The sequence below is a fragment of the Chrysemys picta genome, chromosome 1, assembly GCF_011386835.1.
Source record: "Chrysemys picta bellii isolate R12L10 chromosome 1, ASM1138683v2, whole genome shotgun sequence".
NCBI classification, from domain to species: Eukaryota; Metazoa; Chordata; order Testudines; family Emydidae; genus Chrysemys; species Chrysemys picta.
The window spans coordinates 11,108,350-11,133,628 of record NC_088791.1 but is presented as its reverse complement, the minus strand read 5'-3'; the positions used below and the strand labels follow the sequence as shown (position 1 = coordinate 11,133,628).

General features: G+C 44.0%; 1 protein-coding gene across 4 annotated transcripts in view; it reads left to right on the top strand.

The window, feature by feature from the left end:
- The window catches only part of MKLN1 (muskelin 1), a 194,541-nt gene that overhangs the window by 136,300 nt on the left and 32,962 nt on the right, over positions 1-25,279 (top strand). For all 4 annotated transcript variants that reach the window (XM_008169562.4, XM_065552932.1, XM_008169563.4 and 1 more), the window contains 3 exons: positions 4,979-5,108; positions 19,778-19,925; positions 21,127-21,241. In XM_008169562.4, the coding sequence (XP_008167784.1) occupies positions 4,979-5,108; positions 19,778-19,925; positions 21,127-21,241 (393 nt within the window). The remainder of the gene's footprint in view (positions 1-4,978; positions 5,109-19,777; positions 19,926-21,126; positions 21,242-25,279) is intronic.

Here is a 25,279-nt window from a genome sequence, read left to right as displayed (position 1 = left end):
GGCTCGGCTCCAGGGGACGATGCTCTGGCTCTCCAGCAGCAGGGCTCTGCCCAGGGCCGGCTCCTGGCTTTTTGCCACCCCAAGCAGCCCCAGAGTTCTCTGTCCCCGTCAGGCCCGGGGCCACGGCTTCTCTCCCCTGCTGGGCACTAGGCGGGCGCACATAAATGCCCCGGCGGGTGCCATGGCGCCCACAGGCTCAGTGTTGTGGACCACTGCTCTAGCGGGTACTGAATACTCTTGTAAATCTGGTTATTTCATAAATTCCAAGCCCAGAAGGGACAACTGTGATCTTTTAGTCTGACCTCCTATGTAACACATGCCATAGAATTTCCATGAATTAATTAAATGTTTGAATTAAAGCTACCTTTAAGAAAAACATTCCAGCTATGATTGAAAAATTGCCCGACTTGGAGAGTCTGCCACAACCTTTGGTAAATTGTTTCAATGGCTAATTACCTTCACTATTAAAAAATTATGCATTATTTCCATGCTGAATTTGTCTAGCTTTGACTTCCAGCCGTTGGATCTTGTTGTACATTTGTCTGCTAGGTTGAAAAGTCCATTTATAAAATTTTTGTTCCCCATGTAGGTACTTATAAACTGCCATCAAGTCCACTCTTAACCTTCTCTTCGTTAGATTCAAGCAGCTCAGTCTCTTTAGCTTGAATCATTCTCATGGCTCTTCTCTGAACCCTCTACATCTCTATCAACCTCTTTCTTGGATTATGGGGACCAGAACTGGTTACTGTACTTATGTCGGAGCTTAAATGTGATCGGAGCTTTTTGAAAATCTGCCCTCAATTGTGGGCACTGAGGATTTTCAAAAATGTGTCCTTAAATGCCTAACCGCTATTCAGCTGTACGTTTATCTAAGAATTTTGGTGACAATATGAACTTTATGATTGAAGTTAAGCGTGGTTTTTACATATTACCAGGCCTCTGAGATTAGATTTTTACAATATGTATAGATTAGTAGTATATTCTATTTTTCACTGTTTTAATACTGCCAACTTAAAACATAAAATTTAAATTGTAGTGATTTATTGTGTTCGTATTTTGATCCCTTAGGAATTCCTATCTCTGTTCATTTAGTACAGGTGCGGGCAAACTTTTTGGCCTGAGGGCCACATCGGGTTTCTGAAATTGTATGGAGGGCCGGTTAGGGGAGGCTGTGCCTGACCAGAGGGGACCCTCCCCCCCCCCGCTTCTTGCCCCCGACGGCCCTCCCCCGGGACTCATAGACTTTAAGGTCAGAAGGGACCATTATGATCATCTGGTCTGACCCCCTGCATGCTGCAGGCCACAAAGCCGTCCCTACCCTTTCCCTTGACTCTGCTGTTGAAGCCCCCAAATCCTGTGGCTTAGTGACTTCAATTGGCAGAGAACACTCCTGCTAGCGATCCCTGCCCCATGCTGCGGAGGAAGGCGAAAAACCTCCAGGGCCTCTGCCAATCTACCCTGGAGGAAAATTCCTTCCCGACCCCAAATATGGCGATCAGTAAAACCCCGAGCATGTAGGCAAGAGTCTCCAGCCTGACCCTTGTTAGCCATTATACTATTTACCTGCCATGGCACGGTATTCCTTTGGCTAAAATCATGTTTTTCCATTAAACCATTCCCTCCATAAACTTATCTAACTTAATCTTAAAACCAGACAGGTCCTTCGCCCCCACCGTTTCCCTTGGAAGGCTGTTCCAATATTTCACCCCTCTGACGGTCAGAAACCTTTGTCTAATTTCAAGCCTAAACTTCCCCACGGCCAGTTTATATCCATTCGTTCTCGTGTCCACATTAGTACTGAGCTGGAATAATTCCTCTCCCTCCCTGGTATTTATCCCTCTGATATATTTAAAGAGAGCAATCATATCCCCCCTCAGCCTTCGTTTGGTCAGGCTAAACAACCTGAGCTCCTCTAGTCTCCTTTCATACAACAGGTTTTCCATTTCTCTGATCATCCTAGTGGCCCTTCTCTGCACCCGTTCCAGTTTGAGTTCATCTTTTTTAAACATGGCCCATCCACCCCTCCCTGTCCCCTGACTGCCCCCCGCCACCCCAACCAATCCTCCTCTCATTCCTGACTGTGCCCCCGGGACCCCTGCCCCATTCAACCACCCCTTTTCCCTGACCGCCCCCGGGAACCTTTGCCCCTGAGTACCCCCCTCTGCCCCATCCAACCCCCCCCCCCCTTCCTGACCGCCCTCTGGGATCCCTGCCCTCATTCAACCCCCCTGTTCTCCGCTCTCTGACTGCCCTGACCCCTATCCCCACCCCTGACCATCACCCCGAACTCCCCTGCCCTCTATCCAACCCCCCTTGCTCCCTGCCCCCTACTATGCTGCCTGGAGCCCATGCAGCCTGGTGGCTGGCGGCGTTACAGCTCTGCCGCCCAGAACACCAGGACAGTCAGCTGCGCTGCCCGGCTGGAGCCAGCCACTCCACCATGCAGCACAGAGCACCTGGTCAGGCCGCGGCTCTGCAGCTGTGCTGCCTGGCAAGAGCTCGCAGCCCACCGCCCAGAGCATTGCGCTGGCGGCTCAGTGAGCTGAGGCTGCGGGGGAGGGGGAACAGCAGGAGAGGGACCGGGCCTTAGCTCCTGGGCCAGGAGCTCAGGGGCCAGGCAGGAGGGTCCACAGGTCAGATGTGGCCCACGGGCCGTAGTTTGCCCACCTTTGATTTAGTAGAAGATACTTTTTTCAAAGTTCCACTTTGTTTCAAATTGCCTTCTAAAGATTTAGAAATATTGCTAAGTTATTCCCACAAAATACTCTTTCAGGTAACTGTGTGAACTTGTGTGTTTTGTGTTCACATACCTGTTTGCACAAACTCAGCTTATGGAAATTTTAGACCGTTGTCTGTTTTAAAAAAAATACTTGAAAAAGAGCAAAAGCAATGTACCTACACAGAGGGACTTTTAATTGGTCATCCTTGGGGAAAAACAGTAACATACAACTGGTATATTTGATTAGTCATTTCTGTCTATTGTGTGTCTAATATGAATACATTTGTATTTGGATAACTTTTCTCTCTCGTGATCCAGTTTTTCTTTTGGTTTCTGTAGTGAAGTCATGATCTTGTGTATTTGACTAGGAGACTGTTTACCATAGAGAATGATTTTATCACAATTACAGCATTGTAACTTTACTGCCTGTTCAAACAGGATTGTAGTAGTTAAATATGGAAAAAGTTCTACTAGATCACTTCATTGCTGATCTGATATTGGTAGGATCCAGTACTGCTAACTCTCTATGTGCAGAACTCGTAATTGAAGTCAAGAGTTGTATGCACCCTGGGCTTTCAGGATCTGGCCCTGGATCCGAGTTGGGAAGCAGTGAGCATAACAAGATCCAGTTGGTGGAAGTTAAAGTTAAAGTTAAATTGAACATTAAAATAAAACGTTGTTTCTTAGCAGTCAGGATAATCTAAATATTGGAACATCTTACCAAAGGAGATGGTGGACTCATCACTGATGTCATTAAAATGAGATTAGATATATTTGTAAAAGAGATGCTTTAGTCCAGCTTCGGATCGTGTGTTCATGGTGGAGCCTTCTGGCCTTGGGATCTGCGAAATCCTCCTGTTCATCACCTTCCTTCATGGGCCTGGGAGAGGATGACTGTACACGTTGCCCTCCACATGGTCATGACACCTGCAGCTCTACGTTCAGACGATGTCTGGTTCAGGGCTTCAGGGGTCCACAAGGAATTTTTATTCTCAATTCAATTGGTGGGTTGGGTTGGGTGCAATCTTGCTCTGTGGCATCAGAGATACCATGTGGGGTGGACCAGTTCTTTGAAGTGTTACAGTGAATCATTTTCTTAGATGACTGATTAGTGAGTCTTGCTCTCATCTCCCAGGGTCAAACCTCCAGAGTTGGAGTTTGGGAAGGAATTTTCTCCAGGTCAGACTGGCAGGTGCCTTGGTGGTTTTTTTATCTTCCTTTGCAGTGTGGGGAATTGCCTGCTAGGATCATCGGGCGTATCTCACCAAGTCAATTCCCTGCCTTTGCAAGGCCATGGGCACTGATGGCACTTTGGTATCGTGTTCGCTGCCTGTGGCACAGCCCGTCCTCTTGAGGACTGAAATGCTTTAGTTCAGTGTTTCCCAAACTTGGGATGCCGCTTGTGTAGGGAAAACCCCTGGCAGGCCGGGCCGGTTTGTTTACCTGCCCCATCCGCAGGTCTGGCCGATTGCAGCTCCCAGTGGCTGCGGTTCGCTGCTCCAGGCCAATGGGGGCTGCTGGAAGCGGCAGCCAGTACTTCCCTCGACCCGCTCCGCTTCCCGCAGCTCCCTTTGGCCTGGAGCGGCGAACTGCGGCCAGTGGGAGCTGCGATCGGCCGGACCTGTGGATGGGGCAGGTAAACAAACTGGCCCGGCCCGCCAGGGGCTTTCCCTACACAAGCGGCAGCCCAAGTTTGGGAAACACTGCTTTAGTTTAACTAAAATAATTGGGCTCAATATACGGGTATGGGGTAAAATGTAATACCTGTAATAGACGAGAGGTCAGAGTAGGTGGTGATATGGTCCCTTCTGGTTTTAGGGCTTATAGTTTCGTAGAGTTTATTTAAACAAATGTCGTCTTAGTTTACCCATGTCATCAAAACATCATAAAACGCTGAAAGATGAGAGGATTTGTAAGCATACTATGTTTGAAAGGTTACCCCAGTAAATGTTTCATTTAAGAGCAAACTGTTTGCCAAATTAAATCAACTTCTTTTTCTGGGGAAATCTTTGTGGGGGCAGGAATCAAAAAAAATAGTGAGCTCAATTTTAATATTTTTTTTGTACATTTCCCATATGCCAAAATAGCCAAACTGATGTAAATAATTTTCCCTTCTCCAACTAAAAATGTGCCTGAACTATTGCTTGTTTTCATGATTCATTGATGTTTTTGCAAATGCTTACTGAGAGTTGGTTGGCTAAGAATTTGTTTTCTTGAGCACAGTTCAAAAGTTAAGCATCTGCTTTCCTTCCTCTCCAGAAAAACCGCTGTTTATATGTATTTGGTGGGCAAAGATCGAAGACTTATTTGAATGATTTCTTCAGCTATGATGTTGACAGCGATCACGTGGATATCATATCAGATGGCACCAAGAAAGATTCAGGGATGGGTAAGACCTTCACTGTATAATGTTGTCTTGTTGGTATAGATGAAAGACTTAAGGTATATAGCAGAAGATAAGACCTCAGTGGTGGAGGATAGAGGCTGTAGTCCTGTTAGATCACAATGGCTTGTTGACAATAGTGACATCCAACTAGAGCTTGCGCTCTCTTGCCCACTCTGTACCTGTTAGTTAAATAAATGGCTGACTTAATTCTCCAGGGCTGTGAATTTGGGATCTTCACCAGTACTATTTTTAAGGCTTACAAGTAAATCACAGTTTCTTAGGTTTTACCATTCACCACAATCTTGATGGCCTTCTAGCTATGTGACTTATATTATTTCCCTCGTTCTAGCAAATGATCAATGATCATCACCTTGCAGCCTATAAAAATGGAATCTTAGCAAAGTATTTGCTAAAATATTTTGTCCCAATCTCTGGCAAATTCTGAAAACAAAAGAAGTTCTACATATAGTTTGTTCCTTAAACCAATGCAGTATAATACCTTATTTTTACAGCGTCTTTCATACAAGAAATATTCCAAAACAGTAAAGAGTCTCTCTTCCAGCTCATTATTTCAGGGATATATCAAGTCAGCCAAGACAAGAAATGAGCTGTAGAATTGATGAAGCAGAGTTATAGGGAAGGTATTCCAGATGGCACAAGCCGCTTGATAGTAGCCAGCTTCTGTAATAGGACAGAGAAATTTTATGCTAAAGGAAATGAAGGGACTAAAGGAGTAGAGGAGAACAGATTTGTGAGTTAAGCTTGGTCTCCATGTAGAATTTGCCAAGGAGAATGAACAGTTTTGCACTGATCCCTAGAACTAATGGGAAGCAAGTGGAATTGTGAGAGAATCAATGGGTGATTTGATGCACCTTTTCTCTGTTGAAAGGCAGGTAGCAGGTATTTTGCAATGTGGAGAAAGGGGTTGAAGGGAAGCCATGTGGGGGCGGGGGGGATTGCAATTGTCTAGGCAAAAGGAAGTTAAGGCCTAGATCAGGATTTCTTCAACGGTGCAGTTGAGGCAGTGACTTACACATAGTGGCACTCCACACTCAAAGCATTTACTGCCCATTGATGTTAATGGAAAGACTCCCATTGGCCTCAGTGAATTTTGCATTGGGCCCATTCTGCCTTATTAGCATTTTTTAGTAAGACTTCATATGTAAGTCTTGCCTTAGTTTTTCTTTCTTCCTTCCCTTGACATTGGCAGAGAGATTCTGTAGTTCAAGTTTGTTTGAATGGATCATGTGGCTTGCAACCATCTCTGTATTATGATCTATAAAGAGAATCATTTTGGTTCTAAAACCTTGTCAAGAATACCATGTTGTTGACAGGTGCTTTCAGAAATACCTAAGAATGATTATTAGAGAGAGAAGGTGGGTGAGGTAATGTCTTTTTTTCTTTTTTGGACCAATTTCTGTTTGTGAGACAGGCAAGCTTACACAGAGCTCTACTTCAGAAAAAGACCTGAAGAAGTTGGTTCAGTAAAAGATATTACATCACTCTGTCTCTAATATCCTGGGACCAAAACAGCTACAACACTACATGCAAGAATGATTATAACAGAATCAGAAACACTGTAATCGTTTATCTTCTAGGTCTGACACTTACTTTCCCCTCTAGGGTGAAATTACAACGTTGCTGATGTATATTTCCCTTTTTATGAAAGAAGGAAGGAATTTTCTGTATGTGCACAAACTGTGTTAAAGTATATAAACACCAGTTTTATCTTCCTTGCCAAGTAAAGGAAGGGCCATAACTCACTAGAACTATTGCCTGTTATTTAATTGTGAAATTCCCTGTCACATTCAACCCTCAGCAGGGAAGTTAAAACTGTTGTTTTTCTGTGTGCCATTATATTTCTGTGAGAATATTGTGTATATTTGTAAGAGTTTCTCATTTATGCAAGTAATTTTGCCTTCTGTTTATTTGGGAAACAAATCACTTATGTTTAAAAACACCGCTTCCACCCCTTATTTTGATCACTTTTTTTTTTTAACGCAAGTACATTGGTTATTCCTTATTTCAATCATACTCTCATAAATTGCTCTTTGCTCATTTAGTTTGCTCACCTGGGTTAATTTAGTCATCTAAAGATTGAATAAATCTCAAACAAGGGATAAAAGTTCATGATACTTTTCCTGCAAAGTGATGTGATATATATATATATATATATAATTTATTTTAACTCTTCACTGTCTTCCTGAGGGAGATCCAGATTGCATTCTGTTCACAATCTTATTTAAATGCCCTCTCTGTGCTTGGCGCTGCAGTAGGACCCCCTCCCCCCCAAAAAAAAAGTCTGTGCCCACAGTTTAAAAAAAGAATATCCTTTACTAGTCTGCTAGCACTCGGTTATTGAGGGGAACTGCAGTTTTGAAAATCTAAATGGCAAACATTTGTGTGTGTGTGGCTTTTTAATGAACACCTGTGATGAGTTCAGATTTTAGAAACCAGACTTGTCTTATGACTAGTGAGCATAATGAGCCACATTTCTCTGGCCAAGTATATTAATTGCACGTTTCAGTTAGTCAGACAAATGAGAGCATAATAATTAGCCCTCTTCCCCCCTCCCTCAAGCCCCCTTTAATGTTGAATAGTAGACTGTGACTAAATGATTCATTAGAAATCATTTATGAATAGATTTTCAGTTTGCTGTCCTCATGTCTGAGAAAGTAAATAAACAACTTTGAACATTTCCCTTGTTTGTGAAAGGGAATGTTAGAATTATTTGCTTTTAACAAGAACAGAAGAAAGGCCTATTATATTCGAAACCACAAATGCTGTCAAAGAATTACTTTGGTCAAAGAAAGCAAGTCTGGATTGGAACCCCTTTCAGAATGTTTAGTAATGAGGCACTGGTTTAGTAAAAATAATTCTGACATAGGCCACTGTAATATAAACTTGACTCATCCCTTGAAATGCGGTTAAGGATGCTTGTTTTACATGTTAGTATCTTTAATGCATTGTACTTCATTTTGCTCCTGGTTTTCAGTTGTAGGATCAGATCCCAAAGTCTTACAATTCAGTTATATTTTTAGCCCAATGTACATCTGATGCCTTTTCTGCTTGGGAGAGAACCATAACCCTGATAGATGCTCTGTACCAGTCTTTCTCCCCGAGGACTCAAAAGTCCAGGGACAGTTGGCTCAAATTATCTTATAGACCAGTCTGTGGGATACTGTTAACCCTGAGGAGATGCCAACAGCCAGACTGGAGCTGAAAAATCTTTGGTCAGTGCTCCCTTGAGCAGATACCATACTCTGGGCCTCCGGAGAGAAGAAGTCATCAAAGAAGATGCCAATAACATTGCAACCTCAACGCCAACTATCTCGGCATGGGCAGCCTCAGCAATGGCACAAGTTACCTCAGCACTGAACCTGACAGTGCTGGTGCCCTCACACCAAAGGGCAGCATCAAGAGGCAAGACCAGATGGAGCATAAATATGACTCCAAGAGCCACATGGAACCACCCCACAAGGAGGACTTCAATGTCACTCTTCCAAAGACACAGCCTCCAAACTCCTTACATCTCCGAAATTGGAGGAGGCAAGCTGGTCAGCTGGTGAGGCGCAAGGGGCTTTTGGTCTGGTGCCAATCTCACTACTGACACCTGCACCAATAGCTGAACCTGTCAAGGGTCGTACCTCAAGGAAGAACTGGAGACATGCTCTGCACCAAAACAGCAGCTGGCCCCAGGGGAACACCACTCTGTCCCTACCATTTGAGGAAGAATACTCCTCATCATGCTCTGTGACTATTTGTTTTTGCTGGCATCAAGTAGGGATTCCTATCCCTTACTGTCGGAGGACTCCCATTCCAAGCCCTGTTTCAAGCAAAATATTAATGGCACTGGGCTGGCCAACTTCAACCTAGCCAGTACCCCATAGCATGCTCTCTTAGCCATACTGGGGACTATCATCCTATATGTACTGGAGCAAATCCTCCTGTTCCTCAGTGAAGAGGAAGAGATCCTGCTCCCCAGCAGCATCAATAGGGAGGCCACTGACTCAATCAAACAATGAAGGGACAGCAACAAATCCAGCCCCAACTGAAGGAATTGTCATAGTCACCACATGAAGCAGTGGCCCTGGTAGAGGTGGTCAACTCGAAGGCTTTCCAGGACCTCCTCTCACAGACCGCAGAGACCCTGCCGTTGAAACCACAGTAATCCAGGTGAGGTCTTGTAAACTCTCTGATATAGTGAGCTCAGCCAGGATCTCCCTTCTATTCAACAATGGCTTATTCAAGCTAGTGAAGGGACTGTGGCAGACCCTGGATACTCTGGCCTTTGCATCTAAGCAAGTGGGGAAAATAGCTACCCTGCTGCCTCCAAAGCACTTCTGTCACTTTGGTGCATGCCCAGATCCTGGGTTTCTGATGGCATCGGCAATCCAAGAAAAGTTCACTTCCAAAAAAGGCAGCCCAAGCAAAAGGATCCAAGCAAGTTTTGGCAGTAAAGTATATTCCTCCACCTCATTGTAGCTCCGTGTTGCAAACTACCAGGCTGTTCATACAATGTAACTTCCTCAGCTAGAAGAGAGTAATTCCCTTCCTGTCCAAAATCCCACAGGAGAACAGGGAGGAACTGAAGGGGATCATAAGAGGACCAAATGGTGGCCAGGACAGCTCTGTAAGTGGCCATGGACACATTAAATAAGACACTAACTTTTCATGGCAGCTAGCATCAGGCATCCCAGAAGAGGACCTTCCCTTTGAAGGGGTGTAGCTCTATAGCAATATTCCTTATGCCTGAAGAGCTTCCAGCTCTTTAGATGAAGTGCTCCATTTGCTGAAAGGCTCGAGGGCCACGCTATGATCCTTTTGGGATATGGATATATACACGCACACGCTCTCGCTCTCTCTCATGGAAAGCACTGTAATTGTCAATCACAGCAGAAGACCTAGTCCTATTCCCAGAGCAGACAGCCAGAGTACCCGCCAAGAAAAAGATCTCACTACTGCAGGGGACACCCGTTGTTGTCCTCAGTCATTCCCCCTGCAGCATCACAGAGGCAGAACGTTTGATGGGAATGTGGAGCTCTGATGTTGTATCAGAAGCTTGTGATTGCCTTGCCTCTTTCCACTGGGCGTGGTCTACTCTTACAACAGAAAGTGGATGTTGGACGTCATTTCCCATGGCTGCCATTGGTTTCATTACCACACTTACTCCCTATCCTATTTGCTTCCCTAGCCCTCTTCAGGGTCCCTTCTCATGAGAGCCTGTTGCAAAAAGTGGCCCCGTTGCTACATCTGAGAGCCATAGAGCTGGTACCTCAGGTGTACAAGGGGGTAGGTTTCTACTCCTAATATTTCCTCCCCCTGAAGAGGGAGTCTTCCTCCTATCCTAGACCTGAGGAGAATGAACAAATACATATGCCACCTGAGTTTCAGAATGATAAAGCTTGCCTCCACCATTCATAGATTCATAGATTCTAGGACTGGAAGGGACCTCGAGAGGTCATAGAGTCCAGTCCCCTGCCTGCATGGCAGGACCAAATACTGTCTAGACCATCCCTGATAGACATTTATCTAACCTACTCTTAAATATCTCCAGAGATGGAGATTCCACAACCTCCCTAGGCAATTTATTCCAGTGTTTAACCACCCTGACAGTTAGGAACTTTTTCCTAATGTCCAACCTAGACCTCCCTTGCTGCAGTTTAAGCCCATTGCTTCTTGTTCTATCCTTAGAGGCTAAGGTGAACAAGTTTTCTCCCTCCTCCTTATGACACCCTTTTAGATACCTGAAAACTGCTATCATGTCCCCTCTCAGTCTTCTCTTTTCCAAACTAAACAAACCCAATTCCTTCAGCCTTCCTTCATAGGTCATGTTCTCAAGACCTTTAATCATTCTTGTTGCTCTTCTCTGAACCCTTTCCAATTTCTCCACATCTTTCTTGAAATGCGGTGCCCAGAACTGGACACAATACTCCAGCTGAGGCCTAACCAAAGCAGAGTAGAGCGGAAGAATGACTTCTCGTGTCTTGCTCACAACACACCTGTTAATACATCCCAGAATCATGTTTGCTTTTTTTGCAACAGCATCACACTGTTGACTCATATTTAGCTTGTGGTCTACTATAACCCCTAGATCCCTTTCTGCCGTACTCCTTCCTAGACAGTCTCTTCCCATTCTGTATGTGTGAAACTGATTTTTCCTTCCTAAGTGGGGCACTTTGCATTTGTCTTTGTTAAACTTCATCCTGTTTACCTCAGACCATTTCTCCAATTTGTCCAGATCATTTTGAATTATGACCCTGTCCTCCAAAGCAGTTGCAATCCCTCCCAGTTTGATATCATCTGCAAACTTAATAAGCGTACTTTCTATGCCAATATCCAAGTCATTAATGAAGATATTGAACAGAGCCGGTCCCAAAACAGACCCCTGCGGAACCCCACTCGTTATGCCTTTCCAGCAGGATTGGGAACCATTAATAACAACTCTCTGAGTACGGTTATCCAGCCAGTTATGCACCCACCTTATAGTAGCCCCATCTAAATTGTATTTGCCTAATTTATCGATAAGAATATCATGCGAGACCGTATCAAATGCCTTACTAAAGTCTAGGTATACCACATCCACAGCTTCTCCCTTATCCACAAGACTTGTTATCCTATCGAAGAAAGCTATCAGATTGGTTTGACACGATTTGTTCTTTACAAATCCATGCTGGCTGTTCCCTATCACCTTACCACCTTCCAAGTGTTTGCAGATGATTTCCTTAATTACTTGCTCCATTATCTTCCCTGGCACAGAAGTTAAACTAACTGGTCTATAGTTTCCTGGGTTGTTTTTATTTCCCTTTTTATAGATGGGCACTATATTTGCCTTTTTCCAGTCTTCCGGAATCTCTCCAGTCTCCCATGATTTTCCAGAGATAATAGCTAGAGGCTCAGCTACCTTCTCTATTAGCTCCTTGAGTATTCTAGGATGCATTTCATCAGGTCCTGGTGACTTGCAGGCATCTAACTTTTCTAAGTGATTTTTAACTTGTTCTTTTTTTATTTTATCTTCTAAACCTACCCCCTTCCCATTAGCATTCACTATGTTAGGCATTCCTTCAGACTTCTCGGTGAAGACCGAAACAAAGAAGTCATTAAGCATCTCTGCCATTTCCAAGTTTCCTGTTACTGTTTCTCCCTCTTCACTAAGCAGTGGGCCTACCCTGTCTTTGGTCTTCCTCTTGCTTCTAATGTATTGATAAAAAGTCTTCTTGTTTCCCTTTATTCCTGTAGCTAGTTTGAGCTCATTTTGTGCCTTTGCCTTTCTAATCTTGCCCCTGCATTCCTGTGTTGTTTGCCTATATTCATTCCTTTTCAGCAGACTTAAAACTGGTTCATGGTTCTCAGCTTGTAGGACACATAATTACAAGTGGCCATCCACTGACCCACAGAAAGTACTTGGGATTCACTCTGCAGCCAAATGACTACCAGTACAAGGTACTTCCCTTCAGACACTCCATTGGCCCAAGAGATTTTTGCAAAATGTGCCTGGTAGTGGTGGTGCATGCACCTGAGGAGATGGGGCATCCACATCTATCCTTAAATTGGTTGGCTGATCAGGGCAGATTCCAGCAGGAGACTGTAACAAGCCTAGATTACACTCACTCTCTCTCTGTTCAGCCAGCTGGGTCTCCTACTGAACTAAGAAAAATCACTTCATTCCCCTGAAAGTTAATGGGAGCTATGATTGATTCCAGGTCAGAGAGAGTGTACTTGCCAAACAGGTTCCTGTCCTTATAATTGGTATTACTCAAGATAAAATCAAGCCTGGCTGCAATATACAGACTTGTCTTGGAATGTTAGGCTGTATGGTGGCGTGCATATACGTGATGTTGCTTGCCATACCTCACCTGCAACCCTTGCAACTCAGGCTCAAGTCAGTCTTCTCTCCCACCAGTCCCTGGATGGACAGAAAGGACTTAATGCCACCTCACATCCTTGCAGAACTGGGATGGTGTCTAGAACCCAAGAACATAAGAAGACAGACTCTAATCAGACACTTCAGGGACAGGTTTGTCATCTGACCTGGTTCACAAAAGACATGAGAATTCACATAAATGTCCTGGGGTTCCTGTGATAGATCTGTTTATCGCAAAGGACCATGCCAAGTGTTAGAACTACCTGGACCTGATTTTACAACACTATGGTAAGGTACTCTATCCAGCTCCAAAGGCCCTCCATCTGGCAGACTGGATGTTGGTTGGTTAGGTACCATGGATAGGGACTGCTCCCGACAAATTCAGGAGATTCTGGTTCAGAGCAGGGATGTCCACTAAGACACTGAGCTTCACTAAGGTTCACCTCGCACATTCTCAGTGTTCCCATCTGCCATGCAGTTGTGCTAGGCTTTTCCCACCGGATGATATTGAAGTTCCTCAGGGGTCTGCTACCTGTTTACCCACAGGATAGAAAACCTGCTTCTGCCTGGGACTTCAGCATTGTCCTCTTGAAACTCCTTTTGAACCCCTTTCAGAATGCTTCTTACTTCATCTCACTCTGCAGATGGCTATTATAGTTGCTATCACTTTGCCCGGGAGAATGAGTGAGCGCCATTGATTTATGGCTGACCTCCCTACACAATGTTTCACAGGGACATGGTAATGTTGAAAGCGCATACTAGGTCTTTCGCCAAGTTGGTCTGAGTTCCATTTGAATCAGTCGCTTAATGTGTGTGTCGTCTCTCTGAAGTCACATGTATACTGGATGATTCTAGGGTCTTACTTTACTACATCAACAGAAGCAAACCATTCACTGTCTTCCCATTTATTTTTGGCTATCTCTGGCCATTCCAAAGGCCAGGCCATCTCATCACAAAGAATATCTTGCGTGGATAACGCAGTGTATCTCACTGTGTTGCCAGTAGGTTGATGTACCTCTCCCACTGAACATCAAGGCTCGCTGTAGCAGAGCTCAGGTTATATCCTCCTGTTTCAGAAATATGCCAATTTCCAAGATGTGAAAGGTTGCACCATACATGCTGCTAATAATCTAATGTTTGTTTTTACCGTTATATTATAAACAGTTTCTGAGGAAAATTCTGAAATGTAAAACTTTATTGCAGTCACCTGTTGCAGTCTTCTTATTCTGACCAATTGGACATTGAGCTGACAAATGGAGATAATCTATGAGAACATCCTCCATCTATTAGATGGGCTTATTTCCTTGATTTAGTGTTGATTTAAGCATTGAGAGCCCAGTGGCTTCTGTGAATGCATGGCACAAAACGTCATGGGCCAGTTTCTGAGCCCCAGTTCTGTACCCTTTGAACCACCTGAGTGGCTCAGAGGAGATGTGAACTGGCTGTAGTTGACCACGTGAGGGAATTCTCAGCCGGTGTGAAACCAGTGGAGTCCTCTCCAGTGTCAGCTGCCTCCTGCCCAGTGTAGTGGGGGAGGGGGGAAGGGGAGGTAGGGAGCGGTGGAACAGAACTTCTGAACTGCAATTCTGAGCATATATACTCCTTGAGGGATCATAATCGTTTGGGGTAAATTAGAACAGCTACGCTCTCTCCTTATCCTGAATGTATTTTGGTGCAGGAGAAAATTTGTCCCCATATTGATCATCACATGCTATGAGAAGACATCAGAATGGTAGATCCCAAGCAAGTAATTGTTGTCTTAATAAGGGTTTAATATTTTTACATGCACTTATGTTTTTAAATGTCCTTTTAAAGAGACTTGTTGGCTGAATACCCAAGAACACCTTTTCAGAAGCTCACTACTCATGTGTACCCCTCAAATGACTGAGGTTACTACATTATAGTTTAATTACCATCAAGTACTTAATACATTGTATGCTGCAGATGTAGATAATGAAGTTGTTGAACAGTTAGTTTTTCATACAGGTTGGTGGTTTATATGTTTTTGTGCTCATTGATAGGAATCAAACATCTGGTAAACACCCTTAAAGGTTTTAATGTTTTCTAGGCTGAAATATTACTCTACCCAGCATCTTCCAATTAGTGTGCCCTAGTTCCACTGCTGTCTGATCAATTTTGTTGTTTTCAGGAACTTGTTCAGTCCAAAGCCTTTTTTTTCATTGTGGTTGCAATAATATTTTTACTTTCTCATTCTCTTCCTCTGTAAAGGATTGAGTAAAAGGCCTTGTCTCAACACCAACTTGTGTGTTTAACCACTTCAGTTTCTAAGCTGAGTGAATTGAAGCAGTACAGCTTGTGTGTGTGGTCAAGGTGTGAGGTTCTAGTTCTGCGGTTATCTGTTCCACCTCTTTCCCCATGTTAAAACACCAATACTGTCGTGAGCGGCCTACCTCCTATCCATCTCCAAACTCCCTCCATTTTGAACCTTTTGTCAGGAGGTGGTTGACTGACACTTTTGAGGGGGAGGAAGTGTTGAGTGAGTTTGATCTATTTTTGATTCTCATTCTAGGTGAACCCTGAAATTTTACCTTGAGTGGATCTCATCTGGTCTTACTCCCTTTTGTTCTTTACCTTTGCCAATAAGCTTTGTATTTTCTTTGCTCTTACAGGATGACCTTTCCTCAAAGATTTTCTTCTTCTTCATATAAATACAATAAACTAACTTTATATAGTATCCTTCATACACTACAGAGAATCACTCCTAGGCCAGAGGGACAATGCAGGTATTTTACAACAGCATTTAAAGAGGGAGGCTATAACTAAATATTCTGTTCTTCCAGGATCCCAGTTTTCTCACCCTCTTTTATTCTGAATATATTTATGTTCGCACAGACAAAAATTGGAAGCAACCATAAATGGTTTCTGTTAAGGGAAAAGCCACCCACATAAGCCCTTAAAAGCAAAGAAATGTCAGAGTAAGAGATTCTTTAACATATCTAACCCCCCACAAATCACATTTTACTGACTTACTCTACCTCTCTATAAACAAGTCCATATACTTCCAATATGAACAGTAACATAATACATGCATCATATTCCTCTCAATTATATTACAATGTAGCTCTGACCTCAGAATCTGGTGTGTGTGTGTGTGTATATATGCACTGTTTTTTTTAACTGTTCATTACTCTGGGTAGTCCTACAGAGCCAACACAGGTACAGGAGAGTGAGGTACTGGGCCTTTGGGCCAATTTTCCCCTCAGTTGCAAGGCAGAAGATAGTAGTGTTGCATAGATGACATTTCTGACCAAATTCTACTTATCACTAAAGATGATGCACAAGCCAGAAACAGCTCAAATGTGCATTGCTGCCAGCTAGAGGCAACCTTTCACTCGTAAACTTGACATGGAAATTGAGACAAAAGCTACGGGTAGGAGCAGGGAGAGATTAGGCTAGTTAAAGATCTCCAAGGACTTGTGCTTTCCACTGAGGAGCATAACTGGAGCCTGGAAAGAACTTTGAGTGGTGCTCACATGTGCAGTTTCACTGGTGGGTTGTACGTGTTCAAGTGTGAACTAGATGTATTACATATGTCTGTTTTTATCTAACTACAGATTTGAATATGAGACTTACTGAATGGCTTATTTACATTTTTGTAGAGAAATGAGTACTGTCCAGATTTTTTTAAATCCGTGTAGGTTACTTTCCTGGCCCAGCATATGAAAATAGTGAAGCATAATACTAAAACCTGTTGCAAACAGGCTTGCAAAATGCAATTCTGTATATTGTTTAATAATAATGTAAAAAGGTAGTTAGCACAGGGCTTCTCTTCCAAGGAAGCACAAGATTGTATATATGTGTATGCAATTTCATAGTTAATTGGAGGGAGAATTTGCAACGTGTAAGCGCCTTGAGAGTTCTCCTGCCAAGCAACTTGACTGAGAGCCAGGAACCTTCACCAGCCTTTGTAAACTGACCCAGAAAGAAAAATGAGACAAACAGAATCGATAAACAAAGATCACGTGTTGGTCATGAGTGCATTTGAAAGGATGGTTGCCTGGGGAAACAGGAAATAAGAATTACACAACAAACAGTTAGGACTGCCAAACTGCTAATTTGATGACGCTGTTTCGGGGAACTACATACAATGAAACCTCCAGGAATCGTCAGTATTTCAACGTTTCTAAATCTGAAGGTAGAAAAGAGAGGAATACCTTGATGTTTATACCACAATTTTTCTTAGTGCAAAAAATACAACTTCCTCACAGTACCCTGTAGTCCAGGGGTAGTCAATTATTTTTTGTCATGGTCAGGGGTGAAAGTAACTTAAAGGAATTACCGGTACGCAGGAGTCCTTGAGGCGTGGCCTCAATAGGAAGGGGCGTGGCCTCAGCCAGAAGAGGCGGGGCCTTTCAAGATTTAAAGGCCCTGGGGGTCCGTCTGTGGCTGGGAGCCCCAGGGCCTTTAAATCACCCTGGAGCTACCAGCTGTAGAGGTGGCTGGGAGCCCTGGGGCTCAGGGGCAAATTAAAGGTCCCGGGGCTCCGACCGCTGCGGAGCTCCAGGCCCTTTAAATCACCACAGGAACCCTGCCGCCGCTCCCCCAGGGTGACAGGCTTGGGCAGGAATTTAAAGGGCCTGGAGCTCCCTGCAGATGCAGGAGCCCTGGGCCCTTTAAATCCCTGCCTGAGCCCAGCTTCAGGAGCAGCCCCGGGCCCTTTAAAGCGCCACCGGAGCGCCGGCAGCGGGGCTTGGGCGGCGCTTTAAAGGGCCCGGGGCTCCCCGCAGGGGCTGGAGCCCTGAGCCCTTTAAATCATCGTCAGAGAAGCCGGTCCAGTCTGGCATGATGTACCGGCTCTTGCCGGCATGGCGTGGCGTACCGTACCGGCTTACTTTCGCCTCTGGTCATGGTCCAAATTTCTTGGTCAAGTTATGGGCAAGGTCCAGGCTCCAGAGAAAATAAAAGTAAAAAATAAGTAAATAAAAAGATTTCTGGCTCCATTCAAAAGCATCTGGCTGTTCGGATATGGCCTGCAGTCTACCTATTGTCTACTGCTGCTATTATCTACCCTGCTATAGTTTTACGGGAAAGTGTATTAGTCTGTGAGTCATGAGACCGTGACTTCGAGTGTCGCCTCTTCTGACTACCATTAATCTGTTTGCATCACAGCCCTTATCATTAAGTAAGGCTCCAGGTATCCTATGGCCCCATTTGACAGATGAGGTAACCCAAAGATTATGCAAGATCAGTGCTGCCAGAGCAGGAAGTAGAATTAAAGTATCTCTTATGGGAGATCCAGGTCTCTTCCACTAACATATTGGCGGCAGTGGCTATGTGCTTGGCCATACTCTCTGTAAAATGAGGCTACTTCTACATACCTGCCTCTAGGAAGCATTGACACAAACACAGATGATGATCTTTATTAAACAAGTGCTATTTGCTGTATAGGATGCTCTTGTAGTTAAGGCCCTGGAGTCAGGAAAAATGGGTTATTCCTCAGCAGACCTCCTATATTATGGTGAGCCAGTCATAAAACCCATTTTCAAGAGGTGAATGCTTAGTATGGTTTTCAGCTATCTTTCTACTTTGTGCCATCTTAAAATGATTTAAAATGGTTTTAAAAGGCAAACATTTAATATTAAATAAAAGAAAATTAATCAAAGGAGATGTAATTAGCATTTTCACAATTATGATGTAGTAGCACATAATGTTTTTCTAAAATCTATGCTCTAGGAATTATTATGGGGGAGTTCTATGGCTTGTTTTATATAAGATGTTAGACTAGGTAATCACAGTGGTCCTCTCTGGCCTTGAAATCTGTGAATAATGTAAAGGACTGCTATACCTTTTAGTTCTTTGGTACACACTTTTGAGGTCCTTGCTACATATTTAATCTTCGAGGCCCTTTTTCTACCATGTATGGCCTTCACCTCTCAATTAAGTTTCATCTCTTTATTATGCAGGTACAAACTGTGAATGTTGATTTGACTTTTATACATATTTTGGTTGTCTCTAAAATTATCTGCAGGTGTGTATATAGGATTGAGGGAGGAAAGGAGTCTGCACATATTTTCTGCGTAACCTCTCTATATATCTTAAAATAGCAAGAAAATTCCCACAAAGAGCATTGCTAAAAGGGAACATTCACTCACGCAAACCCTTTAAAGCAAGAAAGTATCCAGTTATAGAATCTTGCACCTCACTTGCTGAGAGATAACAGCCGTAGTTCATAGTAAAACTGGCAGAAACCCCTGTCCAGGCACATTCATTTCAGTTTAGCCTAAACTTGTTGCTAATAGATTTAAACTAAATCAAAATAAGCCTGGTTTAAACCAAAGTCTTTTTGCACTGATTTAACTGTTTAAACCCACACCTTGAGAGCTTCAACGGGTGCAACTCTGTGTAAAAAAACAAAAAAAACAAAAAACCTTCCTTGTCTTGGTTTAAAAAAAAAAAAATTGTGCCCTATTGAATTTTATCAAAATGAAGCAGTTGCCCTTAGTTCTTTGCAATCTTCTCCCTCTGGTAGAGATGAGGCACCTTGTTACTTTGGAATTAAAAGGCAAAGAAGTTCTTCTTGGTGTAAATCAAAGGATTTACTTTAGTATTTATTTAATGCCAAGTATATCTCAGCAATGTACAGGACATGAGAGAGAACCAATCCCTGCCAAATAAGGAATAACACACTAGCTAAATAGAGGTCCCCATGCCTCACAAGCAGACTCTGTGCTTGCAGGTTATTTCATTTTCATATTGTATATCGGATTCCTTCAATTCTCCCTTCTCCGATATCTGCTTCCATCATTCTGTTTAGGATGTAACATTTACTTTCTCTCTTACTGAACAGTTCCTATGACAGGTTTCACTCAGAGAGCCACCATTGATCCAGAACTGAATGAAATCCATGTGTTGTCTGGGCTCAGTAAAGACAAAGAGAAACGGGAAGAGAATGTTAGGAACTCTTTCTGGATTTATGACATTGTGAGGAACAGTTGGTAAGTAAATTAAAAACTTCTCTGAAAGCAAGGTGCAATTGTTAATTTTTACAAATTAGGGAGGTTATTCCATTGTGTGCTTGTGGGATGGTAGGAAAGTAGTATATTTAAAAAGCCTCTTCCCCCTGCAACGTGTTCAGATGCAGGCAGGGTTGACTCAGGCTTTCATCCTACTGAGTTGGATAACTTGGTTTCCCTGCAGCTTTACTGGGTGGGTGGGTGGCCTCCAACGAGACCTTTAAAAATGTATAGTCCAGGGTCGCTTCCCAGATAGCATCTTTGATCCTAATCTCTCCTCTTACTTCTGTTTAGTGTGGTGTATACCAGTTGGGTGCCACTACCCCACCCCAGAAAATTAATGGGTGACGTTCTTGTCCCACTGAAATTAATGGGTCATGGGCTGCTAAGTCACTTAAGTACTTTGAAAATTTTGCACTATGTAATTAAAATGTTATAGCAGTTTCAAATTAACCATTTGCCTACTGAGTACTGTAACAGCTGCCGTGCATAAGGCAAAACGTAGCTGCAGTAGAAATTAAAAAAATGTATTAAAACTAATGTTAAAAAAATTATATACTACATGGGTTAAGAAATGTGTCTGTACATCTGGATATAGTGCTTAGATTATCCACAAATACAAAGTTTGTTTTAAAAGTCATGGAATACATATAGTACATAATCAGCAGTAACCCAAATTTAGGTGAAGAAATTTAACAATACAGTTTAGATATTAGAATCCGAATACTTGGGTACATCACTTGTGAAAAGTTATACAGAAAGTTGGTTGTGGAAAGCAAATATAATTACATTCTGATGCTGTATCATATATTACCCTTTGGAAGTGACGGTGTTTCATACGACACCAGACTTGAAGTAAGGTTGCCATCCAGTTGTTATAAAACTGTGGTTCACAAGGAAGTCATTTCCTATGTGGTACATTTATTTGGGATTAGGTGGGGCAAACTGAAACTAATAAATAAGACCCCCTGATCCCTGGAATGGCCATTGTCTCCTGCCTTTTCTCTGATAGTCTCCCACAGCCCCTCCATTAAGGAGCCAGATACCTACCTTGCACACAATATGAGTTTTAATCAACCACCCACATTTTATGCAACCTTCTCTTTTGCTAACCTCTTGTTTTATCTGTAGCTAATTCTCATTTGCTAGTGGGAGAATGTTTGAATATTATCCTGTGTTCCAGGTCTTGTGTCTATAAGAACGATCAAGCAGCAAAAGATAATCCAAGTAAAAGCCTTCAGGAGGAGGAGCCCTGCCCCAGGTTTGCCCATCAGCTGGTGTATGATGAGTTGCACAAGGTATGGATGTCTATTTTCAGAGTGCTAGATTTCAGTTGTATTTAGTGGGCATAACTGCAGATCTAAAAAATAAGCTGGTTGTGTGTTTGCCTGTGATAAAGCAGAAGAAGCTGATGATGATATGACATGGTGTAATGCACTTAGCTTCGTCGAATAGTTGAGTTTGGCCCTATGGGTGGTGGGAAGATCTGCTGGTGATGGTGAATCAATTAACATACAAGTTACTGAGCTGCTTCTTCCTTTATAACCGGGGTAGGCAACCTATGGTGCGTGTGCCGAAGGCGGCACGCGAGCTGATCTTCAGTGGCACTCACACTGCCCGGGTCCTGGCCACTGGTCCGGGGGGCTCTGCATTTTAATTCAATTTTAAATGAAGCTTCTTAAACCTTTTAAAAACCTTATTTACTTTACGTACAACAATAGTTTAGTTATATATTATAGACTTATAGAAAGAGACCTTCTAAAAACGTTTAAATGTATGACTGGCACGCGAAACCTTAAATTAAAGTGAATAAATGAAGACTCGGCACACCACTTCTGAAAGGTTGCCGACCCCTGCTTTATAATATTAATAGGCATGATAGTGCTAAGTTAGAGGCAGCCAAAAAAGCAGCCTATGGGACAAATGCTGCCTGTAAAGTTCTGTAGTGAGGTTAGCTCACAATCATTCTCATGTTTAAAACATAGGTAAAGCCCATGGAGGCTAAGTCCATGCATGCAGCACTCTGTCTTGACCTGCTCAGTCCATATGGAGCAGCACATGCTGGCTGGCTTATGCTGTCATATTCAATTGCATAGTACAAATGAGGGTGGTTGCAATCTTTTCCATTTCACATACCCATCTTGTGGGCTCCCAGCAAATGGCATTGTGAGACTCAGGCAGTTTTTGGGCATGTAATTCAAATTCTCCAAACTTTTAAAATCTTGTATTAATTTAGGAAGAATAAATATTGCTTGTGCAGGGGAAACTTGTCATTCAAAATACTGGTGCAGAATAAACAACTGGTGAAGTAAAATTAACTGCTGTCACTTAAGAATAGGTCTGTACTGCAATCCAGAACTCAGCTGCAGCATGGATAAGAACAGCAGTGTGGATGCAGCATTGCAGGCTGCAGCGCAGGCTTTCAAGCATGCTGGGGACCCCTGGGTATGTACTTGCATTGCTAGTCTGCATTAAAGCCCGTGCCACTACATACACAGTTATTTTTAGCCATGCTAGCATGGTTAAAGCTAGCATGTGTTTAACCATGCTGCAGTCACACCTCTAGATTGCAATGTAGACATATCCTAAATGTTATAGACCATACCAGACTGAGAGCAGAATTCTAAGTGCCACCGGGTTGCTGAATCATGGCTCGTATCTTGAATTCACTCTATATGAGAAGCCATACATATTTTTAAAAGACTCTATTCTAATGACCTTTCTGGACTCCCCTGATATAAATGAGGAGTCTCCCTTCTATGGACGCTAAAATAGTGAAAATTTTTTTGGGGTGGGGGCAGTGAATATATGGAGGAGGAGAAAATGTTGAGTCTCTGCAATTGCAGAACCCTCTGTGGGATATTTAGTATTCAACAGATGAGTTTTCAGGTAATAAGTGGTTTTTTTTAAATCCAGTAAAAGAAGGGGAAAAAATCAATACTACTTGATTTCCACTTTCCTTGTGCTTTACATCTCCTTATTGTAAAGAGGTCATGGACTCAGCCTCATAATTAGAGGGAAACATCTTAGTTATCCTGAAGTGCTTTCAACAACATGACTTTATTTTTCAAAACTTGCCCTTAGTGCTGGCAAAAATAGAGGCGTTGAGCAGAGATGTTGTAATGCATTTACCAGTGCTGTATCATTTAACTGGTCATTAGTGCCACAGCTTCTAGTAATTTGCGTGTGTAGGAAGACTTACCTGGACAGCCTTCTGATGTCAGAAACTAAAAGTTGTAACATTGAGTTTATGGTACTTCCGGATGCAAACCAGCTGAATGTGAACCATACACCGTACTTGTTATTTATACATATAAATCTTTTTGTATACCCCTAGTTGACCAAAAACAGGGGGAGATGGGAACAAGGGCTTTCTCAAATGTATTAATTTTCAGTGTCTTGGCTTTTCCTTCCATTTTTCGCTGTGTGCAATTAATTCTCTCTTTTACTAGGGTTACCATTCGTCCGGATTTACCCGGACATGTCCTCCTTTTGTGTGCTAAAAATAGCGTCCGGGGGGAATTTGTAAAGCACTCACAATGTCCGGGATTAGCAGAGCGAGTGGCTGGGAGGGCTGCAGGGAAGTCCCGGGCTGGACTCAGGAGCAGCTGTAGAGGAGCCGGATCCGCCCTGCATTCTGAGCCAGCAGCTCCCTTGCAGCCCAGTCCAGCAGCACTGTGCAGGGCCAGACCGGGTTTTGTTGTGCAGGGCCAGGGACCAGGTTTTGTTGTGCTGGGGAGCTCAGCCACGTGTCCGGCTCGGCTGCACAGAGCCCAACACTCTGTTCTGAGCAGCAGGGTAAGGAGGTCAGGGGGCAGGAAGGTTCTGGAGGTGGAGGTCAAGAAACGGGGGGGGCTTTTTGGGGGGAGTGGAAAAAGTTTTGGGCAGTCAGGGTACAGGTAGGGGGTAGGGTCCTGGGGGGCAGTTGGGGGGGGTCTTAGGAGGGGGCAGTTAGGGAACAGGGAGTCTTAGGTAGGGGGTGGGGTTCTGGAGGGCAGTTAGGAGCAGGGGTCCCAGGAGGGGGCAGTCAGGGGACAAGGAGCAGGGGGGGAGTGTTTGGGAGTTCTGGGGGGGGCTGTCAGGTGGCAGGGGTGGGGAGATGGATCGGAGCAGTCAGGGGACAGGGAGCAGAGGGGTTTAGATGGGTTGGGAGTTCTGGGGGGGGCTGTCAGGGGGTGGGGAGTGGTTGGATGGGGCGTGGGAGTCCCAGGGGTCTGTCTGGGGGTGGGGGTGTGGATAAGGGTTGGGGCAGTCAGGGGACAAGAGGCAGGGAGGCTTAGATAGGGAGTGGAGTCCTGGGGGGCAGTTAGGGGCAGGGGTCCCAGAAGGGGGCAGTCAGGGGACAAGGAACGGGGGGAGGGTTGGAGGTTCTGGGGGGGGGCGGGAAGTGGGAGGGGCAGGGGCGGGGCTAGGGCGGGGCTCCTCCCGTCCTCTTTTTTTCTTGCTGAAATATGGTAACCCTACTTTTACAGTGGATTATAATATTCATTGGTGCTTTATCTGTTCCAATGCAATAATAGCAATCATTTATGAAATCATGGGTGGGGCTGGTTCATTTCAGGATGCATCCTTTCCAATTTGACGCTTTCTCCCATTAGCTCTTTGCTTTGCCTCCAGTTAAGGTAGGAGCTGAATTGAACAAGCCTGTTGGAGTTCGCCATGTAGAACATCTCTCACAACCAGGCTATTGTATCATAAGATAATGAAAACAAATCTGGCCTTCCAGAGGCTACTTGAGTATTTGTCCATATACTATGGTCATATTAAGGCAGTTGGGGACTTTAACAGTCCCTGTTGACCCATCCCTGTTCGTGTGGGTAGCTCCTGACATGTCTACTCTTAAAAGCATTCTGCTGGACTGGGATCAGCCCACAATCACTATCCTTTGAGCATTCTTAGGCCTCCCTAGAACAGGGGTTCTCAACCTTTTTCTTTGTGGCCCCTCCAAACATGCTATAAAAACTCCATGGCCCACTTGTGCCACCATAACTGGTTTTCTGCATATAAAAGCCAGGGCTGGTGTGAGGGGGTAGCAAGCAGGGTAATTGCCCAGGGCCCCACGCCGCAGGGGACACCACGAAGCTTAAGTTGCTCAGGCTTCTGCTTCAGCCCCAGGTGGCGGGGCTCGGGGCCCCAGGCTTCAGCCCCATGCAGTGGGACTTCGGTCGGCTTTCTGCCCTAGGCCCCAACAAGTCTAACACTGGTCCTGCTTGGTGGACCCCCTGAAACCTGCTCACAGCCCCCCAGGGGCCCCTGGGCCCCTGGTTGAGAACCACTGCCCTAGAACACTGGTCCTTGTCTTCAGATGAGTTGGGGGCCTAACTCAGAAGAGAGGA